Source organism: Phyllobates terribilis, unplaced genomic scaffold, assembly GCF_046119375.1.
Source record: "Phyllobates terribilis strain yellow unplaced genomic scaffold, ASM4611937v1 Scaffold_7__3_contigs__length_470593459, whole genome shotgun sequence".
Classification (NCBI taxonomy): domain Eukaryota; kingdom Metazoa; phylum Chordata; class Amphibia; order Anura; family Dendrobatidae; genus Phyllobates; species Phyllobates terribilis.
In genome coordinates, this window is record NW_027362767.1 from 13,741,775 (window position 1) to 13,761,921 (window position 20,147).

General features: G+C 61.1%; 1 protein-coding gene across 1 annotated transcript in view; it reads right to left on the reverse strand.

Moving 5' to 3' along the window:
• Positions 1 to 332: 332 nt before the first annotated feature.
• DLST (dihydrolipoamide S-succinyltransferase) overlaps positions 333 to 20,147 on the reverse strand; it is a 36,357-nt gene continuing 16,542 nt past the window's right edge. The window contains exons 6-15 of the mRNA XM_073638164.1: positions 19,816 to 19,871; positions 19,627 to 19,738; positions 5,183 to 5,317; positions 5,013 to 5,092; positions 4,842 to 4,939; positions 4,638 to 4,768; positions 4,498 to 4,571; positions 4,265 to 4,348; positions 3,721 to 3,888; positions 333 to 1,021 (exon numbers count right to left, since the gene is read on the reverse strand). Coding sequence (XP_073494265.1) covers positions 887 to 1,021; positions 3,721 to 3,888; positions 4,265 to 4,348; positions 4,498 to 4,571; positions 4,638 to 4,768; positions 4,842 to 4,939; positions 5,013 to 5,092; positions 5,183 to 5,317; positions 19,627 to 19,738; positions 19,816 to 19,871 — 1,073 coding nt within the window. The 3' untranslated portion in view covers positions 333 to 886. The remainder of the gene's footprint in view (positions 1,022 to 3,720; positions 3,889 to 4,264; positions 4,349 to 4,497; positions 4,572 to 4,637; positions 4,769 to 4,841; positions 4,940 to 5,012; positions 5,093 to 5,182; positions 5,318 to 19,626; positions 19,739 to 19,815; positions 19,872 to 20,147) is intronic.

Sequence of the window (20,147 nt, forward strand, 5' to 3'; positions counted from 1 at the left end):
GGAGCCGAAACCTTGCATGTCATTTATTTTGTGTACACTGATATCAGAACTTTTTTGGAGATTACCCGGTGCCTTGGATTTGCGGATTGTTTGATGTCGCAACGATGCCACAGCCAACGAGCAGAGCGACGTTGCAGCCAGATACTGTCACTTGATCAATAAAGTACTAAATCCTGACTGGTCTGTGTGTTGGTGGTCCGCAGCGTCTCACGTTCCACTGAAAGTTTTTCTCCTAATAAGAGTCAAGATATCATACATCACTAGTCATCAGCCGCAGCGGCACAAGCCCTCCCCCGGCCGATGCAGCATCTGCAGGACAGTAATTCTCGTCATTTCATTGCACTGGGTTTTTATTTAAGGGCATTTATTTTATATTCCTGTAAAACCAAAAAGTCTTTAAATAATGAGCTGTGCCCGGGGGCGACGCTGCTGGTGCCAGGACCAATAGTTAGTTGTGCCTGCGGGTGAGGGTGAAAGGACCCAGCGTCAAGGTGATATCAAAACTAGAAAGATTCTGATACCGCGGACTCATCCGGCAGACAAATATAATGGTGGCATTCAGGAGCGGATTCTGAGGGTTCAGGGTCTGCAAGAATTCAAGCAGCAAAAACATCCTGCAGCAGCGGGAACCTACAATCCACCAGACAGCGTCACGTTATAACAGGGCCGGCAGCGCCTTATCGTGGCTGTTTAAGATCGTGTCACCTGGTGACAACTGAGCAATGGCCACCGGCCCCATGGTCAAGTGACGATGTCTGGTGAATCGTAAGAGTCCGCAGCTGAAGGAAGTGATGGAGGAAGGCCGAGCCTCAGTGTGCAGGAGGAAAGAGTCTGTCCACAGTGTCCCCTCCACAGATCATCCTCATCTACATGGGCCGCGAGACGCTCAGAGGTCCAGCAGCAGGACGCGCGGATCCTCCACTACTGACTTGATTTTGCGTAGGAATAGAACAGCTTCTCTCCCATCAATCAGCCGGTGATCGTAGGTCAGGGCCACGTACATCATAGGACGCACCTCAACCTGCAGGACAAGAGCAGATGGTGAAGGAAGGAACAAGGACAAAACCTTCCCTGCCAACCAAGGACGTCACAGAGCAGCGGAGATGACTCCGAGCCCATCACCCGGGATGCACCAGGTGCACCGAGCTCCTGCACTGAGCAATAGGGGTCACTCCGCGCCCATCACCCGGGATCCACCAGGTGCACCGAGCTCCTGCGCTGAGCAACAGGGGTCACTCCGCGCCCATCACACGGGATCCACCAGGTGCACCGAGCTCCTGCGCTGAGCAACAGGGGTCACTCCACGCCCATCACCCGGGATCCACCAGGTGCACCGAGCTCCTGCGCTGAGCAACAGGGGTCCCTCCGCGCCCATCACCCGGGATCCACCAGGTGCACCGAGCTCCAGCGCTGAGCAACAGGGGTCACACCGCGCCCATCACCCGGGATCCACCAGGTGCACCGAGCTCCTGCGCTGAGCAACAGGGGTCACTCCGCGCCCATCACCCGGGATCCACCAGGTGCACCGAGCTCCAGCGCTGAGCAACAGGGGTCACTCCGCGCTCATCACCCGGGATGCACCAGGTGCACTGAGCTCCTGCGCTGAGCAATAGGGGTCACTCCGCGCCCATCACCCGGGATGCACCAGGTGCACCGAGCTCCTGCGCTGAGCAACAGGGGTCCCTCCGCGCCCATCACCCGGGATGCACCAGGTGCACCGAGCTCCTGCGCTGAGCAACAGGGGTCCCTCCGCGCCCATCACCCGGGATCCACCAGGTGCACCGAGCTCCAGCGCTGAGCAACAGGGGTCACTCCGCGCCCATCACCCGGGATCCACCAGGTGCACCGAGCTCCAGCGCTGAGCAACAGGGGTCACTCCGCGCCCATCACCCGGGATGCACCAGGTGCACCGAGCTCCAGCGCTGAGCAACAGGGGTCACTCCGCGCCCATCACCCGGGATCCACCAGGTGCACCGAGCTTCTGCGCTGAGCAACAGGGGTCACTCCGCGCCCATCACCCGGGATCCACCAGGTGCACCGAGCTTCTGCGCTGAGCAACAGGTGTCACTCCGCGCCCATCACCCGGGATCCACCAGGTGCACCGAGCTCCTGCGCTGAGCAACAGGGGTCACTCCGCGTCCATCACCCGGGATCCACCAGGTGCACCGAGCTCCTGCGCTGAGCAACAGGGGTCACTCCGCGTCCATCACCCGGGATCCACCAGGTGCACAGAGCTCCTGCGCTGAGCAACAGGGGTCACTCCGCTCCCATCACCCAGGATCCACCAGGTGCACAGAGCTCCTGCGCTGAGCAACAGGGGTCACTCCGCTCCCATCACCCGGGATCCACCAGGTGCACCGAGCTCCTGCGCTGAGCAACAGGGGTCACTCCGCGCCCATCACCTGGGATGCACCAGGTGCACCGAGCTCCTGTGCTGAGCAACAGAGGTCACTCCGCGCCCATCACCCGGGATGCACCAGGTGCACCGAAGCTCCTGCGCTGAGCAATAGGGGTCACTCCGCGTCCATCACCCGGGATCCACCAGGTGCACCGAGCTCCTGCGCTGAGCAATAGGGGTCACTCTGCGTCCATCACCCGGGATCCACCAGGTGCACCGAGCTCCTGCGCTGAACAACAGGGGTCACTCCGCTCCCATCACCCGGGATCCACCAGGTGCACCGAGCTCCAGCGCTGAGCAACAGGGGTCACTCCGCTCCCATCACCCGGGATCCACCAGGTGCACCGAGCTCCTGCGCTGAGCAATAGGGGTCACTCCGCGCCCATCACCCGGGATCCACCAGGTGCACCGAGCTCCTGCGCTGAGCAACAGGGGTCACTCCGCGCCCATCACCCGGGATCCACCAGGTGCACCGAGCTCCTGCGCTGAACAACAGGGGTCACTCCGCTCCCATCACCCGGGATCCACCAGGTGCACCGAGCTCCAGCGCAGAGCAACAGGGGTCACTCCGCTCCCATCACCCGGGATCCACCAGGTGCACCGAGCTCCTGCGCTGAGCAATAGGGGTCACTCCGCGCCCATCACCCGGGATCCACCAGGTGCACCGAGCTCCTGCGCTGAGCAACAGGGGTCACTCCGCGCCCATCACCCGGGATCCACCAGGTGCACCGAGCTCCTGCGCTGAGCAACAGGGGTCACTCCGCGTCCATCACCCGGGATCCACCAGGTGCACCGAGCTCCTGCGCTGAGCAACAGGGGTCACTCCGCTCCCATCACCCGGGATCCACCAGGTGCACCGAGCTCCTGCGCTGAGCAACAGGGGTCACTCCGCTCCCATTACCCGGGATCCACCAGGTGCACCGAGCTCCTGCGCTGAGCAACAGGGGTCACTCCGCTCCCATCACCCGGGATCCACCAGGTGCACCGAGCTCCTGCGCTGAGCAACAGGGGTCACTCCGCTCCCATCACCCGGGATCCACCAGGTGCACCGAGCTCCTGCGCTGAGCAATAGGGGTCACTCCGCGGGACGCACCGGAGGGGTGGGGGGGGGGGGGGCAACTAGGCGCCCGCCTCGCAGGACGCACCGGGGGGGGATGGGAGGGGGCAACTAGGCGCTCGCCTCGCGGGACACACCAGGGGATATAGGGGGTGGGGGGGGCTAGTAGGCGCTCGCCTCAAGCACCGGGGGGGGCACTAGGAACTCACCTAACGGGACGCACTGGGGGCACACCGCTCATGCAGCGCAGTCTTCGTGCACTCACCTTTCCGGCCACAGCCACAGGGCGCTCGAAGATGCCATGCATCCCTAGTATAGCAGACTGTGGGGGGTTGATGATTGGGGTTCCGAATAACGATCCAAACACTCCTCCATTGCTGATGGTGAACGTCCCCCCATCCATGTCTTCTATGGCCAGCTCATTCTTCCGTGCCTGATGAAATAAGTATGGCCCATTATAAGACAGACATAAGGGACTGTATACAGGTCTGGCAGGCGGAGGCATGCCTGTTTTGTTATCTCCTCTTACTTCCAAAGGGAAATATACGCGGCCCCCCACCCACACATCAGTGGACGCTCGTAGTTGCAGCGGTCTTCCCCTCCGTGGAAATACACTGAACTCTGCACCACCACCCGCACCACCTGCTACCCGGCGTTCATCTGGGGTCGGGTGTGTGATTAGCAGCACAGATCTGTCCATTATTAAACCTATTATCACACGGATGAGAATCACTGGTGTGAACACGGCCTACTTCTTGTTATTTGGGGATTTTAGGCATCGGGGTAGGGTGAGGGGCGCAGCTCATCACCTTTTCTCCAAGCTCAGCAATTGTCCGTTCAATATCTGCAAAGTTCATGGACTCCACATTCCTCAGGACCGGAACCACAAGACCCTGATGAGCGAAGAGGCCAGAAAGAAAGAGGCAATCAGCACAAAACAGAGCGAGCACAAAGAAACAAAAGAGAAAAGGAAGAGAGAAAGACGATGAATAAGATGGGGCGCAAAGAGAGCGGATCAGAAGAGGGCAGAGGGGCGACGTACCCGGGGTGTGGAGACGGCCACGCTGATATCGATGTAGTCCCTGTACACAATCTCCTTGGCTGAATCATCAATCACTACAAGAGAGCAGAGGTCAGTGATGCCAGGACTGGAGGGCACCAGCGGGCACACAAGCTACTCACCTGCATTGACAGCAGGTTGGTCCTGGAGGGCAAAGGCGGCAGCTTTAACAAAGGCGGACATGAAGCCGAGCTTCAGGCTGTGCTTCTTCAGGAAGGCGTCTTTGTGCAAAGACCTCATCTGCTGGATATTACTACAAAGCAGATTGGCAGTATCAGACCGAGGGCCGGCGCACCCTCCCCCCGGCCCACACTAGGGGCACTCACCTCATGTCTACCTCGTTGAAGGTGGTGAGCATAGCACAGGTGTTCTGCGCCTCCTTCAACCTTTGTGCAATTCTCTGTCGCATTCGATTCATCTTCACCTGGTGTGGATGGGTCAGACTCAGAACAAAATCTCATTGCACACGGCATCCATCACCGGGGGCGCTCACTTACCCTGTGCTCAGCACGAGCTCCAGCAGGCATAGCACCAGGGGGCGAGGGGGGAGGAGAAGACGTCGGCTTCACTGCAGACACTGAGAGCAGAGAATAGTAAAAGTCTGGCCCAAAACCAGTACCTCCTCCACAACCAAACCTCCACCTGTGCGGGCGGAGGGGAAACTCACCAGGCTTAGCCTCCAATGGCTGCGCTGACACTGGTGGCACAGGAGGGATAACAGTGGGAATTTGTGCAGCAGGGGCCGATGGTTGGGCAGCAGCTAGAGGGGCTGCCGTCTCTGTAGGTTTAGTCTTGGGAGCAGCTGAGTGAGACAGCACATGTCAGGGCTACCCAGGGTAGAATGGGCAAGCGATTGTGAGAGCGGAGAGCCAAGGAGGACAGATGAGCAGGGAGCACAGGGGTGAGGAGCGAGTGTGACAAGGGGAAACCAGGACGGTGGAGCAGGGAGTGCAAGGATGAAGGTGAAGCAGGGAGCACAGGGAAGAGAGGAGCCAAGGATGAAGGTGAAGCAGGGAGCGCAGGGGAGAGGGGAGCCAAGGATGAAGGTGAAGCAGGGAGCGCAGGGGAGCCAAGGACGAAGGTGAAGCAGGTAGCGCAGGGGAGCCAAGGACGAAGGTGAAGCAGGGAGCGCAGGGGAGCCAAGGACGAACGTGAAGCAGGGAGAGGGGAGCCAAGGATGAAGGTGAAGCAGGGAGCGCAGGGGAGAGGGGAGCCAAGGATGAAGGTGAAGCAGGGAGCGCAGGGGAGCCAAGGACAAAGGTGAAGCAGGGAGCGCAGGGGAGCCAAGGACGAACGTGAAGCAGGGAGAGGGGAGCCAAGGATGAAGGTGAAGCAGGGAGCGCAGGGGAGAGGGGAGCCAAGGATGAAGGTGAAGCAGGGAGCACAGGGGAGAGGGGAGCCAAGGATGAAGGTGAAGCAGGGAGCACAGGGGAGAGGGGAGCCAAGGATGAAGGTGAAGCAGGGAGCACAGGGGAGAGGGGAGCCAAGGATGAAGGTGAAGCAGGGAGCGCAGGGGAGCCAAGGATGAAGGTGAAGCAGGGAGCGCAGGGGAGAGGGGAGCCAAGGATGAAGGTGAAGCAGGGAGCGCAGGGGAGCCAAGGATGAAGGTGAAGCAGGGAGAACAGGGGAGCCAAGGATGAAGGTGAAGCGGGGAGCGCAGGGGAGCCAAGGATGAAGGTGAAGCGGGGAGCACAGGGGAGCCAAGGATGAAGGTGAAGCATGGAGCGCAGGGGAGAGGGGAGCCAAGGATGAAGGTGAAGCAGGGAGCGCAGGGGAGAGGGGAGCCAAGGATGAAGGTGAAGCAGGGAGCACAGGGGAGAGGGGAGCCAAGGATGAAGGTGAAGCAGGGAGCACAGGGGAGAGGGGAGCCAAGGATGAAGGTGAAGCAGGGAGCGCAGGGGAGCCAAGAATGATGGTGAGGCAGGGAGCGCAGGGGAGCCAAGGATGAAGGTGAAGCAGGGAGCGCAGGGGAGCCAAGGATGAAGGTGAAGCAGGGAGCGCAGGAGGCGAGGGGAGCCAAGGATGAAGGTGAAGCAGGGAGCTCAGGGAAGAGGGGAGCCAAGGATGAAGGTGAAGCAGGGAGCTCAGGGGAGAGGGAAGCCAAGGATGAAGGTGAACCAGGGAGCGCAGGGAAGAGGGAAGCCAAGGATGAAGGTGAAGCAGGGAGCGCAGGGAAGAGGGGAGCCAAGGATGAAGGTGAAGCAGGGAACGCAGGGGAGAGGGGAGCCAAGGATGAAGGTGAAGCAGGGAGCGCAGGGGAGAGGGGAGCCAAGGACGAAGGTGAAGCAGAGAGCGCAGGGAAGAGGGGAGCCAGGGATGAAGGTGAAGCAGGGGGAGCAGGGGAGAGGGGAGCCAAGGATGAAGGTGAAGCAGGGAGCGCAGGGGAGCCAAGGATGAAGGTGAAGCGGGGAGAACAGGGGAGCCAAGGATGAAGGTGAAGCGGGGAGCGCAGGGGAGCCAAGGATGAAGGTGAAGCGGGGAGCGCAGGGGAGCCAAGGATGAAGGTGAAGCAGGGAGCGCAGGGGAGAGGGGAGCCAAGGATGAAGGTGAAGCAGGGAGCACAGGGGAGAGGGGAGCCAAGGATGAAGGTGAAGCAGGGAGCACAGGGGAGAGGGGAGCCAAGGATGAAGGTGAAGCAGGGAGCACAGGGGAGAGGGGAGCCAAGGATGAAGGTGAAGCAGGGAGCACAGGGGAGCCAAGAATGATGGTGAGGCAGGGAGCACAGGGGAGCCAAGGATGAAGGTGAAGCAGGGAGCACAGGGGAGAGGGGAGCCAAGGATGAAGGTGAAGCAGGGAGCACAGGGGAGCCAAGAATGATGGTGAGGCAGGGAGCACAGGGGAGCCAAGGATGAAGGTGAAGCAGGGAGCGCAGGGGAGCCAAGGATGAAGGTGAAGCAGGGAGCGCAGGAGGCGAGGGGAGCCAAGGATGAAGATGAAGCAGGGAGCTCAGGGAAGAGGGGAGCCAAGGATGAAGGTGAAGCAGGGAGCTCAGGGGAGAGGGAAGCCAAGGATGAAGGTGAACCAGGGAGCGCAGGGAAGAGGGAAGCCAAGGATGAAGGTGAAGCAGGGAACGCAGGGGAGAGGGGAGCCAAGGATGAAGGTGAAGCAGAGAGCGCAGGGAAGAGGGGAGCCAGGGATGAAGGTGAAGCAGGGGGAGCAGGGGAGAGGGGAGCCAAGGATGAAGGTGAAGCAGGGGGAGCAGGGGAGCCAAGGATGAACGTGAAGCAGGGAGCGCAGGGGAGCCAAGGATGGAGGTGAAGCAGGGAGCGCAGGGGAGCCAAGGATGGAGGTGAAGCAGGGGAGCCAAGGATGAAGGTGAAGCAGGGAGCGCAGGGGAGCCAAGGATGAAGGTGAAGCAGGGAGCGCAGGGGAGCCAAGGATGAAGGTGAAGCAGGGAGCGGAGGGGAGAGGGGAGCCAAGGATGAAGGTGAAGCAGGGAGCGGAGGGGAGAGGGGAGCCAAGGATGAAGGTGAAGCAGGGAGCGCAGGGGAGCCAAGGATGAAGGTGAAGCAGGGAGCGCAGGGGAGCCAAGGATGAAGGTGAAGCAGGGAGCGCAGGGGAGCCAAGGATGAAGGTGAAGCAGGGAGCACAGGGGAGCCAAGGATGAAGGTGAAGCAGGGAGCACAGGGGAGCCAAGGATGAAGGTGAAGCAGGAAGCACAGGGGAGCCAAGGATGAAGGTGAAGCAGGAAGCACAGGGGAGCCAAGGATGAAGGTGAAGCAGGGAGCGCAGGGGAGCCAAGGATGAAGGTGAAGCAGGGAGCGCAGGGGAGCCAAGGATGAAGGTGAAGCAGGGAGCGCAGGGGAGAGGGGAGCCAAGGATGAAGGTGAAGCAGGGAGCGCAGGGGAGAGGGGAGCCAAGGATGAAGGTGAAGCAGGGAGCGCAGGGGAGAGGGGAGCCAAGGATGAAGGTGAAGCAGGGAGCGCAGGGGAGCCAAGGATGAAGGTGAAGCAGGGAGCGCAGGGGAGCCAAGGATGAAGGTGAAGCAGGGAGCGCAGGGGAGAGGGGAGCCAAGGATGAAGGTGAAGCAGGGAGCACAGGGGAGAGGGGAGCCAAGGATGAAGGAGAAGCAGGGAGCGCAGGGGAGAGGGGAGCCAAGGATGAAGGTGAAGCAGGGAGCGCAGGGGAGAGGGGGAGCCAAGGATGAAGGTGAAGCAGGGAGCGCAGGGGAGAGTGGGAGACAAGGATGAAGGTGAAGCAGGGAGCGCAGGGGAGAGGGGGAGCCAAGGATGAAGGTGAAGCAGGGAGTGCAGGGGAGCCAAGGATTAAGGTGAAGCAGGGAGCACAGGGGAACCAAGGATGAAGGTGAAGCGGGGAGCGCAGGGGAGCCAAGGATGAAGGTGAAGCAGGGAGCGCAGGAGGCGAGGGGAGCCAAGGATGAAGGTGAAGCAGGGAACTCAGGGAAGAGGGGAGCCAAGGATGAAGGTGAAGCAGGGAGCTCAGGGGAGAGGGAAGCCAAGGATGAAGGTGAACCAGGGAGCGCAGGGAAGAGGGAAGCCAAGGATGAAGGTGAAGCAGGGAGCGCAGGGAAGAGGGGAGCCAAGGATGAAGGTGAAGCAGGGAACGCAGGGGAGAGGGGAGCCAAGGATGAAGGTGAAGCAGGGAGCGCAGGGGAGAGGGGAGCCAAGGACGAAGGTGAAGCAGAGAGCGCAGGGAAGAGGGGAGCCAGGGATGAAGGTGAAGCAGGGGGAGCAGGGGAGAGGGGAGCCAAGGATGAAGATGAAGCAGGGAGCGCAGGGGAGAGGGGAGCCAAGGATGAACGTGAAGCAGGGAGCGCAGGGGAGAGGGGAGCCAAGGATGAAGGTGAAGCAGGGAGCGCAGGGGAGCCAAGGATGAAGGTGAAGCAGGGAGCCAAGGATGGAGGTGAAGCAGGGAGCGCAGGGGAGCCAAGGATGAAGGTGAAGCAGGGGAGCCAAGGATGAAGGTGAAGCAGGGAGCGCAGGGGAGCCAAGGATGAAGGTGAAGCAGGGAGCGCAGGGGATCCAAGGATGAAGGTGAAGCAGGGAGCGGAGGGGAGCCAAGGATGAAGGTGAAGCAGGGAGCGGAGGGGAGAGGGGAGCCAAGGATGAAGGTGAAGCAGGGAGCGGAGGGGAGAGGGGAGCCAAGGATGAAGGTGAAGCAGGGAGCGGAGGGGAGAGGGGAGCCAAGGATGAAGGTGAAGCAGGGAGCGCAGGGGAGCCAAGGATGAAGGTGAAGCAGGGAGCACAGGGGAGCCAAGGATGAAGGTGAAGCAGGGAGCACAGGGGAGCCAAGGATGAAGGTGAAGCAGGGAGCACAGGGGAGCCAAGGATGAAGGTGAAGCAGGGAGCACAGGGGAGCCAAGGATGAAGGTGAAGCAGGGAGCGCAGGGGAGCCAAGGATGAAGGTGAAGCAGGGGAGAGGGGAGCCAAGGATGAAGGTGAAGCAGGGAGCGCAGGGGAGCCAGGGATGAAGGTGAAGCAGGGAGCGCAGGGGAGAGGGGAGCCAAGGATGAAGGTGAAGCAGGGAGCGCAGGGGAGAGGGGAGCCAAGGATGAAGGTGAAGCAGGGAGCGCAGGGGAGCCAAGGATGAAGGTGAAGCAGGGAGCGCAGGGGAGAGGGGAGCCAAGGATGAAGGTGAAGCAGGGAGCACAGGGGAGAGGGGAGCCAAGGATGAAGGAGAAGCAGGGAGCGCAGGGGAGAGGGGAGCCAAGGATGAAGGTGAAGCAGGGAGCGCAGGGGAGCCAAGGATGAAGGTGAAGCAGGGAGCGCAGGGGAGAGGGGGAGCCAAGGATGAAGGTGAAGCAGGGAGTGCAGGGGAGCCAAGGATGAAGGTGAAGCAGGGAGTGCAGGGGAGCCAAGGATGAAGGTGAAGCAGGGAGTGAAGGGGAGAGGGGAGCCAAGGATGAAGGTGAAGCAGGGAGCACAGGGGAGCCAAGGATGAAGGTGAAGCAGGGAGCACAGGGGAACCAAGGATGAAGGTGAAGCGGGGAGCGCAGGGGAGCCAAGGATGAAGGTGAAGCGGGGAGAGGGGAGCTAAGGATGAAGGTGAAGCAGGGAGCACAGGGGAGAGGGGAGCCAAGGATGAAGGTGAAGCAGGGAGCTCAGGGGAGAGGGGAGCCAAGGATGAAGGTGAAGCAGGGAGCTCAGGGGAGAGGGGAGCCAAGGATGAAGGTGAAGCAGGGAGCTCAGGGGAGAGGGGAGCCAAGGATGAAGGTGAAGCAGGGAGCACAGGGGAGCCAAGGATGAAGGTGAGGCAGGGAGCGCAGGGGAGCCAAGGATGAAGGTGAAGCAGGGAGCGCAGGGGAGCCAAGAATGATGGTGAGGCAGGGAGCACAGGGGAGCCAAGGATGAAGGTGAAGCAGGGAGCGCAGGGGAGCCAAGGATGAAGGTGAAGCAGGGAGCGCAGGAGGCGAGGGGAGCCAAGGATGAAGGTGAAGCAGGGAGCTCAGGGAAGAGGGGAGCCAAGGATGAAGGTGAAGCAGGGAGCTCAGGGGAGAGGGAAGCCAAGGATGAAGGTGAACCAGGGAGCGCAGGGAAGAGGGAAGCCAAGGATGAAGGTGAAGCAGGGAGCGCAGGGAAGAGGGGAGCCAAGGATGAAGGTGAAGCAGGGAACGCAGGGGAGAGGGGAGCCAAGGATGAAGGTGAAGCAGAGAGCGCAGGGAAGAGGGGAGCCAGGGATGAAGGTGAAGCAGGGGGAGCAGGGGAGAGGGGAGCCAAGGAAGAAGGTGAAGCAGGGGGAGCAGGGGAGAGGGGAGCCAAGGATGAACGTGAAGCAGGGAGCGCAGGGGAGCCAAGGATGGAGGTGAAGCAGGGAGCGCAGGGGAGCCAAGGATGAAGGTGAAGCAGGGGAGCCAAGGATGAAGGTGAAGCAGGGAGCGCAGGGGAGCCAAGGATGAAGGTGAAGCAGGGAGCGCAGGGGAGCCAAGGATGAAGGTGAAGCAGGGAGCGGAGGGGAGAGGGGAGCCAAGGATGAAGGTGAAGCAGGGAGCGGAGGGGAGAGGGGAGCCAAGGATGAAGGTGAAGCAGGGAGCGCAGGGGAGCCAAGGATGAAGGTGAAGCAGGGAGCGCAGGGGAGCCAAGGATGAAGGTGAAGCAGGGAGCGCAGGGGAGCCAAGGATGAAGGTGAAGCAGGGAGCGCAGGGGAGCCAAGGATGAATGTGAAGCAGGGAGCACAGGGGAGCCAAGGATGAAGGTGAAGCAGGAAGCACAGGGGAGCCAAGGATGAAGGTGAAGCAGGAAGCACAGGGGAGCCAAGGATGAAGGTGAAGCAGGGAGCGCAGGGGAGCCAAGGATGAAGGTGAAGCAGGGAGCGCAGGGGAGAGGGGAGCCAAGGATGAAGGTGAAGCAGGGAGCGCAGGGGAGAGGGGAGCCAAGGATGAAGGTGAAGCAGGGAGCGCAGGGGAGCCAAGGATGAAGGTGAAGCAGGGAGCGCAGGGGAGAGGGGAGCCAAGGATGAAGGTGAAGCAGGGAGCACAGGGGAGAGGGGAGCCAAGGATGAAGGAGAAGCAGGGAGCGCAGGGGAGAGGGGAGCCAAGGATGAAGGTGAAGCAGGGAGCGCAGGGGAGAGGGGGAGCCAAGGATGAAGGTGAAGCAGGGAGCGCAGGGGAGAGTGGGAGACAAGGATGAAGGTGAAGCAGGGAGCGCAGGGGAGAGGGGGAGCCAAGGATGAAGGTGAAGCAGGGAGTGCAGGGGAGCCAAGGATTAAGGTGAAGCAGGGAGCACAGGGGAACCAAGGATGAAGGTGAAGCGGGGAGCGCAGGGGAGCCAAGGATGAAGGTGAAGCAGGGAGCGCAGGAGGCGAGGGGAGCCAAGGATGAAGGTGAAGCAGGGAACTCAGGGAAGAGGGGAGCCAAGGATGAAGGTGAAGCAGGGAGCTCAGGGGAGAGGGAAGCCAAGGATGAAGGTGAACCAGGGAGCGCAGGGAAGAGGGAAGCCAAGGATGAAGGTGAAGCAGGGAGCGCAGGGAAGAGGGGAGCCAAGGATGAAGGTGAAGCAGGGAACGCAGGGGAGAGGGGAGCCAAGGATGAAGGTGAAGCAGGGAGCGCAGGGGAGAGGGGAGCCAAGGACGAAGGTGAAGCAGAGAGCGCAGGGAAGAGGGGAGCCAGGGATGAAGGTGAAGCAGGGGGAGCAGGGGAGAGGGGAGCCAAGGATGAAGATGAAGCAGGGAGCGCAGGGGAGAGGGGAGCCAAGGATGAACGTGAAGCAGGGAGCGCAGGGGAGAGGGGAGCCAAGGATGAAGGTGAAGCAGGGAGCGCAGGGGAGCCAAGGATGAAGGTGAAGCAGGGAGCCAAGGATGGAGGTGAAGCAGGGAGCGCAGGGGAGCCAAGGATGAAGGTGAAGCAGGGGAGCCAAGGATGAAGGTGAAGCAGGGAGCGCAGGGGAGCCAAGGATGAAGGTGAAGCAGGGAGCGCAGGGGATCCAAGGATGAAGGTCAAGCAGGGAGCGGAGGGGAGCCAAGGATGAAGGTGAAGCAGGGAGCGGAGGGGAGAGGGGAGCCAAGGATGAAGGTGAAGCAGGGAGCGGAGGGGAGAGGGGAGCCAAGGATGAAGGTGAAGCAGGGAGCGGAGGGGAGAGGGGAGCCAAGGATGAAGGTGAAGCAGGGAGCGCAGGGGAGCCAAGGATGAAGGTGAAGCAGGGAGCACAGGGGAGCCAAGGATGAAGGTGAAGCAGGGAGCACAGGGGAGCCAAGGATGAAGGTGAAGCAGGGAGCACAGGGGAGCCAAGGATGAAGGTGAAGCAGGGAGCACAGGGGAGCCAAGGATGAAGGTGAAGCAGGGAGCGCAGGGGAGCCAAGGATGAAGGTGAAGCAGGGGAGAGGGGAGCCAAGGATGAAGGTGAAGCAGGGAGCGCAGGGGAGCCAGGGATGAAGGTGAAGCAGGGAGCGCAGGGGAGAGGGGAGCCAAGGATGAAGGTGAAGCAGGGAGCGCAGGGGAGAGGGGAGCCAAGGATGAAGGTGAAGCAGGGAGCGCAGGGGAGCCAAGGATGAAGGTGAAGCAGGGAGCGCAGGGGAGCCAAGGATGAAGGTGAAGCAGGGAGCGCAGGGGAGAGGGGAGCCAAGGATGAAGGTGAAGCAGGGAGCACAGGGGAGAGGGGAGCCAAGGATGAAGGAGAAGCAGGGAGCGCAGGGGAGAGGGGAGCCAAGGATGAAGGTGAAGCAGGGAGCGCAGGGGAGAGGGGGAGCCAAGGATGAAGGTGAAGCAGGGAGTGCAGGGGAGCCAAGGATGAAGGTGAAGCAGGGAGTGCAGGGGAGCCAAGGATGAAGGTGAAGCAGGGAGTGAAGGGGAGAGGGGAGCCAAGGATGAAGGTGAAGCAGGGAGCACAGGGGAGCCAAGGATGAAGGTGAAGCAGGGAGCACAGGGGAACCAAGGATGAAGGTGAAGCGGGGAGCGCAGGGGAGCCAAGGATGAAGGTGAAGCGGGGAGCCAAGGATGAAGGTGAAGCGGGGAGAGGGGAGCTAAGGATGAAGGTGAAGCAGGGAGCACAGGGGAGAGGGGAGCCAAGGATGAAGGTGAAGCAGGGAGCTCAGGGGAGAGGGGAGCCAAGGATGAAGGTGAAGCAGGGAGCTCAGGGGAGAGGGGAGCCAAGGATGAAGGTGAAGCAGGGAGCTCAGGGGAGAGGGGAGCCAAGGATGAAGGTGAAGCAGGGAGCACAGGGGAGCCAAGGATGAAGGTGAGGCAGGGAGCGCAGGGGAGCCAAGGATGAAGGTGAAGCAGGGAGCGCAGGGGAGCCAAGAATGATGGTGAGGCAGGGAGCACAGGGGAGCCAAGGATGAAGGTGAAGCAGGGAGCGCAGGGGAGCCAAGGATGAAGGTGAAGCAGGGAGCGCAGGAGGCGAGGGGAGCCAAGGATGAAGGTGAAGCAGGGAGCTCAGGGAAGAGGGGAGCCAAGGATGAAGGTGAAGCAGGGAGCTCAGGGGAGAGGGAAGCCAAGGATGAAGGTGAACCAGGGAGCGCAGGGAAGAGGGAAGCCAAGGATGAAGGTGAACCAGGGAGCGCAGGGAAGAGGGAAGCCAAGGATGAAGGTGAAGCAGGGAGCGCAGGGAAGAGGGGAGCCAAGGATGAAGGTGAAGCAGGGAACGCAGGGGAGAGGGGAGCCAAGGATGAAGGTGAAGCAGAGAGCGCAGGGAAGAGGGGAGCCAGGGATGAAGGTGAAGCAGGGGGAGCAGGGGAGAGGGGAGCCAAGGAAGAAGGTGAAGCAGGGGGAGCAGGGGAGAGGGGAGCCAAGGATGAACGTGAAGCAGGGAGCGCAGGGGAGCCAAGGATGGAGGTGAAGCAGGGAGCGCAGGGGAGCCAAGGATGAAGGTGAAGCAGGGGAGCCAAGGATGAAGGTGAAGCAGGGAGCGCAGGGGAGCCAAGGATGAAGGTGAAGCAGGGAGCGCAGGGGAGCCAAGGATGAAGGTGAAGCAGGGAGCGGAGGGGAGAGGGGAGCCAAGGATGAAGGTGAAGCAGGGAGCGGAGGGGAGAGGGGAGCCAAGGATGAAGGTGAAGCAGGGAGCGCAGGGGAGCCAAGGATGAAGGTGAAGCAGGGAGCGCAGGGGAGCCAAGGATGAAGGTGAAGCAGGGAGCGCAGGGGAGCCAAGGATGAAGGTGAAGCAGGGAGCGCAGGGGAGCCAAGGATGAAGGTGAAGCAGGGAGCACAGGGGAGCCAAGGATGAATGTGAAGCAGGGAGCACAGGGGAGCCAAGGATGAATGTGAAGCAGGGAGCACAGGGGAGCCAAGGATGAAGGTGAAGCAGGAAGCACAGGGGAGCCAAGGATGAAGGTGAAGCAGGAAGCACAGGGGAGCCAAGGATGAAGGTGAAGCAGGGAGCGCAGGGGAGCCAAGGATGAAGGTGAAGCAGGGAGCGCAGGGGAGAGGGGAGCCAAGGATGAAGGTGAAGCAGGGAGCGCAGGGGAGAGGGGAGCCAAGGATGAAGGTGAAGCAGGGAGCGCAGGGGAGCCAAGGATGAAGGTGAAGCAGGGAGCGCAGGGGAGAGGGGAGCCAAGGATGAAGGTGAAGCAGGGAGCGCAGGGGAGCCAAGGATGAAGGTGAAGCAGGGAGCGCAGGGGAGCCAAGGATGAAGGTGAAGCAGGGAGCGCAGGGGAGAGGGGAGCCAAGGATGAAGGTGAAGCAGGGAGCACAGGGGAGAGGGGAGCCAAGGATGAAGGAGAAGCAGGGAGCGCAGGGGAGAGGGGAGCCAAGGATGAAGGTGAAGCAGGGAGCGCAGGGGAGAGGGGGAGCCAAGGATGAAGGTGAAGCAGGGAGCGCAGGGGAGAGTGGGAGACAAGGATGAAGGTGAAGCAGGGAGCGCAGGGGAGAGGGGGAGCCAAGGATGAAGGTGAAGCAGGGAGTGCAGGGGAGCCAAGGATTAAGGTGAAGCAGGGAGCACAGGGGAACCAAGGATGAAGGTGAAGCGGGGAGCGCAGGGGAGCCAAGGATGAAGGTGAAGCAGGGAGCGCAGGAGGCGAGGGGAGCCAAGGATGAAGGTGAAGCAGGGAACTCAGGGAAGAGGGGAGCCAAGGATGAAGGTGAAGCAGGGAGCTCAGGGGAGAGGGAAGCCAAGGATGAAGGTGAACCAGGGAGCGCAGGGAAGAGGGAAGCCAAGGATGAAGGTGAAGCAGGGAGCGCAGGGAAGAGGGGAGCCAAGGATGAAGGTGAAGCAGGGAACGCAGGGGAGAGGGGAGCCAAGGATGAAGGTGAAGCAGGGAGCGCAGGGGAGAGGGGAGCCAAGGACGAAGGTGAAGCAGAGAGCGCAGGGAAGAGGGGAGCCAGGGATGAAGGTGAAGCAGGGGGAGCAGGGGAGAGGGGAGCCAAGGATGAAGATGAAGCAGGGAGCGCAGGGGAGAGGGGAGCCAAGGATGAACGTGAAGCAGGGAGCGCAGGGGAGAGGGGAGCCAAGGATGAAGGTGAAGCAGGGAGCGCAGGGGAGCCAAGGATGAAGGTGAAGCAGGGAGCCAAGGATGGAGGTGAAGCAGGGAGCGCAGGGGAGCCAAGGATGAAGGTGAAGCAGGGGAGCCAAGGATGAAGGTGAAGCAGGGAGCGCAGGGGAGCCAAGGATGAAGGTGAAGCAGGGAGCGCAGGGGAGCCAAGGATGAAGGTGAAGCAGGGAGCGGAGGGGAGCCAAGGATGAAGGTGAAGCAGGGAGCGGAGGGGAGAGGGGAGCCAAGGATGAAGGTGAAGCAGGGAGCGGAGGGGAGAGGGGAGCCAAGGATGAAGGTGAAGCAGGGAGCGGAGGGGAGAGGGGAGCCAAGGATGAAGGTGAAGCAGGGAGCGGAGGGGAGAGGGGAGCCAAGGATGAAGGTGAAGCAGGGAGCGGAGGGGAGAGGGGAGCCAAGGATGAAGGTGAAGCAGGGAGCGCAGGGGAGCCAAGGATGAAGGTGAAGCAGGGAGCACAGGGGAGCCAAGGATGAAGGTGAAGCAGGGAGCACAGGGGAGCCAAGGATGAAGGTGAAGCAGGAAGCACAGGGGAGCCAAGGATGAAGGTGAAGCAGGAAGCACAGGGGAGCCAAGGATGAAGGTGAAGCAGGGAGCGCAGGGGAGCCAAGGATGAAGGTGAAGCAGGGAGCGCAGGGGAGAGGGGAGCCAAGGATGAAGGTGAAGCAGGGAGCGCAGGGGAGCCAGGGATGAAGGTGAAGCAGGGAGCGCAGGGGAGAGGGGAGCCAAGGATGAAGGTGAAGCAGGGAGCGCAGGGGAGAGGGGAGCCAAGGATGAAGGTGAAGCAGGGAGCGCAGGGGAGCCAAGGATGAAGGTGAAGCAGGGAGCGCAGGGGAGCCAAGGATGAAGGTGAAGCAGGGAGCGCAGGGGAGCCAAGGATGAAGGTGAAGCAGGGAGCACAGGGGAGAGGGGAGCCAAGGATGAAGGAGAAGCAGGGAGCGCAGGGGAGAGGGGAGCCAAGGATGAAGGTGAAGCAGGGAGCGCAGGGGAGCCAAGGATGAAGGTGAAGCAGGGAGCGCAGGCGAGAGTGGGAGACAAGGATGAAGGTGAAGCAGGGAGCGCAGGGGAGAGGGGGAGCCAAGGATGAAGGTGAAGCAGGGAGCGCAGGGGAGCCAAGGATGAAGGTGAAGCAGGGAGTGCAGGGGAGCCAAGGATGAAGGTGAAGCAGGGAGTGAAGGGGAGAGGGGAGCCAAGGATGAAGGTGAAGCAGGGAGCACAGGGGAGCCAAGGATGAAGGTGAAGCAGGGAGCACAGGGGAACCAAGGATGAAGGTGAAGCGGGGAGCGCAGGGGAGCCAAGGATGAAGGTGAAGCGGGGAGCCAAGGATGAAGGTGAAGCGGGGAGAGGGGAGCTAAGGATGAAGGTGAAGCAGGGAGCACAGGGGAGAGGGGAGCCAAGGATGAAGGTGAAGCAGGGAGCTCAGGGGAGAGGGGAGCCAAGGATGAAGGTGAAGCAGGGAGCTCAGGGGAGAGGGGAGCCAAGGATGAAGGTGAAGCAGGGAGCTCAGGGGAGAGGGGAGCCAAGGATGAAGGTGAAGCAGGGAGCACAGGGGAGCCAAGGATGAAGGTGAGGCAGGGAGCGCAGGGGAGCCAAGGATGAAGGTGAAGCAGGGGAGCCAAGGATGAAGGTGAAGCAGGGGAGCCAAGGATGAAGGTGAAGCAGGGAGCGCAGGGGAGCCAAGGATGAAGGTGAAGCAGGGAGCGCAGGGGAGCCAAGGATGAAGGTGAAGCAGGGAGCGCAGGGGAGCCAAGGATGAAGGTGAAGCAGGGAGCGCAGGGGAGCCAAGGATGAAGGTGAAGCAGGGAGCGCAGGGGAGAGGGGGAGCCAAGGATGAAGGTGAAGCAGGGAGCGCAGGGGAGACAAGGATGAAGGTGAAGCAGGGAGTGCAGGGGAGCCAAGGATGAAGGTGAAGCAGGGAGTGCAGGGGAGCCAAGGATGAATGTGAAGCAGGGAGTGAAGGGGAGAGGGGAGCCAAGGATGAAGGTGAAGCAGGGAGCACAGGGGAGCCAAGGATGAAGGTGAAGCAGGGAGCACAGGGGAGCCAAGGATGAAGGTGAAGCGGGGAGCGCAGGGGAGCCAAGGATGAAGGTGAAGCGGGGAGCGCAGGGGAGCCAAGGATGAAGGTGAAGCGGGGAGCGCAGGGGAGCCAAGGATGAAGGTGAAGCGGGGAGAGGGGAGCCAAGGATGAAGGTGAAGCAGGGAGCGCAGGGGAGAGGGGAGCCAAGGATGAAGGTGAAGCAGGGAGCACAGGGGAGAGGGGAGCCAAGGATGAAGGTGAAGCAGGGAGCACAGGGGAGCCAAGGATGAAGGTGAGGCAGGGAGCGCAGGGGAGCCAAGGATGAAGGTGAGGCAGGGAGCGCAGGGGAGCCAAGGATGAAGGTGAGGCAGGGGAGCCAAGGATGAAGGTGAAGCAGGGAGCGCAGGGGAGCCAAGGATGAAGGTGAAGCAGGGAGCGCAGGGGAGCCAAGGATGAAGGTGAAGCAGGGAGCGCAGGGGAGACAAGGATGAAGGTGAAGCAGGGAGCGCAGGGGAGCCAAGGATGAAGGTGAAGCAGGGAGCGCAGGGGAGCCAAGGATGAAGGTGAAGGAGGGAGCACAGGGGAGCCAAGGATGAAGGTGAAGGAGGGAGCACAGGGGAGCCAAGGAGGAAGGTGAAGCAAGGCACACAGGGGAGCCAAGGATGAATGTGAAGCAGGTAGCACAGGGGAGCCAAGGATGAAGGTGAAGGAGGGAGCACAGGGGAGCCAAGGATGAAGGTGAAGCAGGGAGCGCAGGAGGCGAGGGGAGCCAAGGATGAAGGTGAAGCAGGGAGCTCAGGGAAGAGGGGAGCCAAGGATGAAGGTGAAGCAGGGAGCACAGGGGAGAGGGGAGCCAAGGATGAAGGTGAAGCAGGGAGCGCAGGGAAGAGGGAAGCCAAGGATGAAGGTGAAGCAGGGAGCGCAGGGGAGCCAAGGATGAAGGTGAAGCAGGGAGCACAGGGGAGCCAAGGATGAAGGTGAAGCAGGGAGTACAGGGGAGCCAAGGATGAAGGTGAAGCAGGGAGCACAGGGGAGCCAAGGATGAAGGTGAAGCAGGGAGCACAGGGGAGCCAAGGATGAAGGTGAAGGAGGGAGCACAGGGGAGCCAAGGATGAAGGTGAAGCAAGGCACACAGGGGAGCCAAGGATGAATGTGAAGCAGGGAGCGCCCAAAGATGGAGGGTGGGGGTGGAGAAAGGAGTGTAGAGAAGGACTGCAGGTACCTCCAGATTTCCTGAGGACAAACAGTGGGGTTCCACCCTCCACCTTGCCTCCATCGGGCACAAGCAGAGATTCGATTACTCCTGCAGACGGGGCTGGGACTTGTACAGATGTCTACAAGTAAAATGAGAGTCAACAGCGTCATAAAGTGGCCAAAGCTTGGGAAGGGGCTGTAATTAGTGGATATTTACCTTGTCAGTCTCAATTTCACAAACAACTTCATCTTCTGCCACCGAGTCCCCAACCGCTGTGGCAGAGAAGGGCATTAGTGGGGGGTCTTAATCACTTTGTGACCGAGCCAATTTTCACAATTATGACCACTGTCACTTTATGGGGTAACTACTCTGGAACGCCTCAACGTATCTCACTGATTCTAACACTGTTTTTTGTGACATATTTTACTTTATGTTAATAGTAAATTTAGTTCGATATGTTCAATTGTTTAATTGTGAAAATATTGGGCACCATGTCTCATTTGCGGAGCCCCTGAGGCACCAAAAACAGCAGAAAACACCACAATTGA